Source organism: Limulus polyphemus, unplaced genomic scaffold, assembly GCF_000517525.1.
Source record: "Limulus polyphemus unplaced genomic scaffold, Limulus_polyphemus-2.1.2 Scaffold7064, whole genome shotgun sequence".
Classification (NCBI taxonomy): Eukaryota; Metazoa; Arthropoda; class Merostomata; order Xiphosura; family Limulidae; genus Limulus; species Limulus polyphemus.
The window spans coordinates 42,630-44,845 of NW_013672674.1; the positions used below are offsets into that span (position 1 = coordinate 42,630).

Consider the following 2,216-nt stretch of genomic DNA (forward strand, 5'->3'; position numbering starts at 1 on the left):
CGTGTTAAATAATGGCTATCTGGTTTACCCTTCTACATAAACACCTGTTAAATAATGGTTACACGCAATTTCCTAAACAACAAAATCCAACCACCAGCCAATGTACACACCATCCCCAAATTTCCCCTCATTATCTCCCTTTTATGGGTTCGCAAATCCCTACCAATTAAAAAACAACTGTCTTCCCTAATATAAAACTTCTATCCTTAAATTCTACTTAGAATAATATACAGGCCTAGCCTAAGACTAATATACAGGCCTAGCCTAAGACTAATATACAGGCCTAGCCTAAGACTAATATACAGACTTAGCCTAAGACTAATATACAGACCTAGCCTAAGACTAATATACAGCCTAGCCTAAGACTAATATACAGACCTAGCCTAAGACTAATATACAGGCCTAGCCTAAGACTAATATACAGGCCTAGCCTAAGACTAATATACAGACCTAGCCTAAGACTAATATACAGGCCTAGCCTCCGTATTAAACACTTATTTCAGTACAAAGATCAAGTATCTAAACTTCTACGTTCATGGCTCGTGTATAAATATACGCGTAGCGACTGTAAAAAGGTCACGTACATTAGCAAAATGAAACGTCACTTGAAAACTAGAGTCTGTGAACATTTAGGAGTATATAACAGAACCTTACTTACTTGCAACAACCTGGCACTTAGATAAATACAGGCACAAGCTATACTTTCTGGATGGTATCGAACAAATACGTCAGACCTCAGGCTATCATTCATATAGTTCCTAAAAAAAGAAAATTTAAATAGTGAAACTGGACATGAAATGTTTATCAGACAAGTTTTTTAAACTACTGCTGAAATGCTTCATGTTTTTATAGTTTGTACAAATTGTTTATATAATAAACTCGTAATATTTATAGAAAACTGTTTAACAAATATTTTCTGACGTTTTAAAATATTTTTGTTTACTTTCGTCCTCTACAATTAGTTAAATATTTTATTTTTATATATCAGTAACGAACAAGCTTTATTTGTCACAATAAGAGGTGTAAACGTATAACTTACCAACGAAAGGAAGTCATTAATATTCACACAAAGAGTCCAAATTATACCCAAATGAGCATTTACTGACCATGTTAAAACAAGTTCGACCAGACACACGGCCACCATCAGGACCACGGCTTTCTATCCAACCCACGTAGAACACATCAAGAGCACAATGAGCCAAAAATTACACACAATATGCTGGTGTGTCTCCTTGCACAATGTTTCACGTTCCTATAGTCTTCTATTCAATACATTCACCACTCCAGCCTTCTCTGCACAGACTTTTTAATACGAGAATCCACTGCTGTAAAATTCACTTCAGTTCCAGCACAAACTGGGAGTCACCACAGTCACTTTCAGTAAAAAAACTGAACAGATAAATATAGGTTTAGTTCTTGGCTTCAAGTCTCAGAAATATGCCTTTTAGACAGTCTTATAACAGTAGAATAAAATCTTATCACTTTCTGGCAGATAAAATAGCAAATCTAGAAATCACATTTCTTTTAATCTTCCAACACTAATAAATTTAAAAAAACAACAGAATAAACTGGGAAGCACCTAATATATCATCTGTGAAGTTCTATGTAAATCAGTATTATCACATTTGTAAATAGTAAAGTTTACAAAACACATTTGATCAGTTAAAATGGACAATTTTTCAGCTGAACACTACAATGAAACCATTGAATTCTGACCCTTGAGAAATAATTTGAAGATCTTTAACACCATTCCTGGATGAAGCGATTCAGCTTATACTTGTCGGCTAAAGTGCAAATGGCAAGTCCATAACATAAACACTTAGAATAGCAGCATTTAAATCATTTCTTCTCCATTTGAAATAAAAGTTCCACTTAACAAAGCATCACCCATGTTACTACTTTGAAGGAGAAATACTGGAAATATGAAACCTCTTTACATCATCCATTTATATAATATATTTGTGAAGTAAAAACATTGAATATATTTTTGTTTTGTTAGCTTACAAGCAAAAAAATAAAACTTGTCCTTTTTTCTGTAGACATGAAGTTAAACAAATACAAAAGATAATAATTCTTCTTGACACTGTGATAAAAACACAAAATCTGTTTTATATACATGTATAAAACACTCATTCTTCTTGACACTGTGATAAAAACACAAAATCTGCTTTATATACATGTATAAAACACTCATTCTTCTTGACACTGTGATAAAA

General features: G+C 33.0%; 1 protein-coding gene across 1 annotated transcript in view; it reads right to left on the bottom strand.

Annotated features, from left to right (window-relative positions):
* The window catches only part of LOC106474319 (cyclin-L1-like), a 6,047-nt gene extending 3,837 nt beyond the window's left edge, over positions 1-2,210 (bottom strand). The window contains exons 1-2 of the mRNA XM_013935010.2: positions 1,040-2,210; positions 659-758 (exon numbers count right to left, since the gene is read on the bottom strand). Of these exons, the coding sequence (XP_013790464.1) occupies positions 659-758; positions 1,040-1,056 (117 nt within the window). The 5' untranslated portion in view covers positions 1,057-2,210. The remainder of the gene's footprint in view (positions 1-658; positions 759-1,039) is intronic.
* Positions 2,211-2,216: the final 6 nt, after the last annotated feature.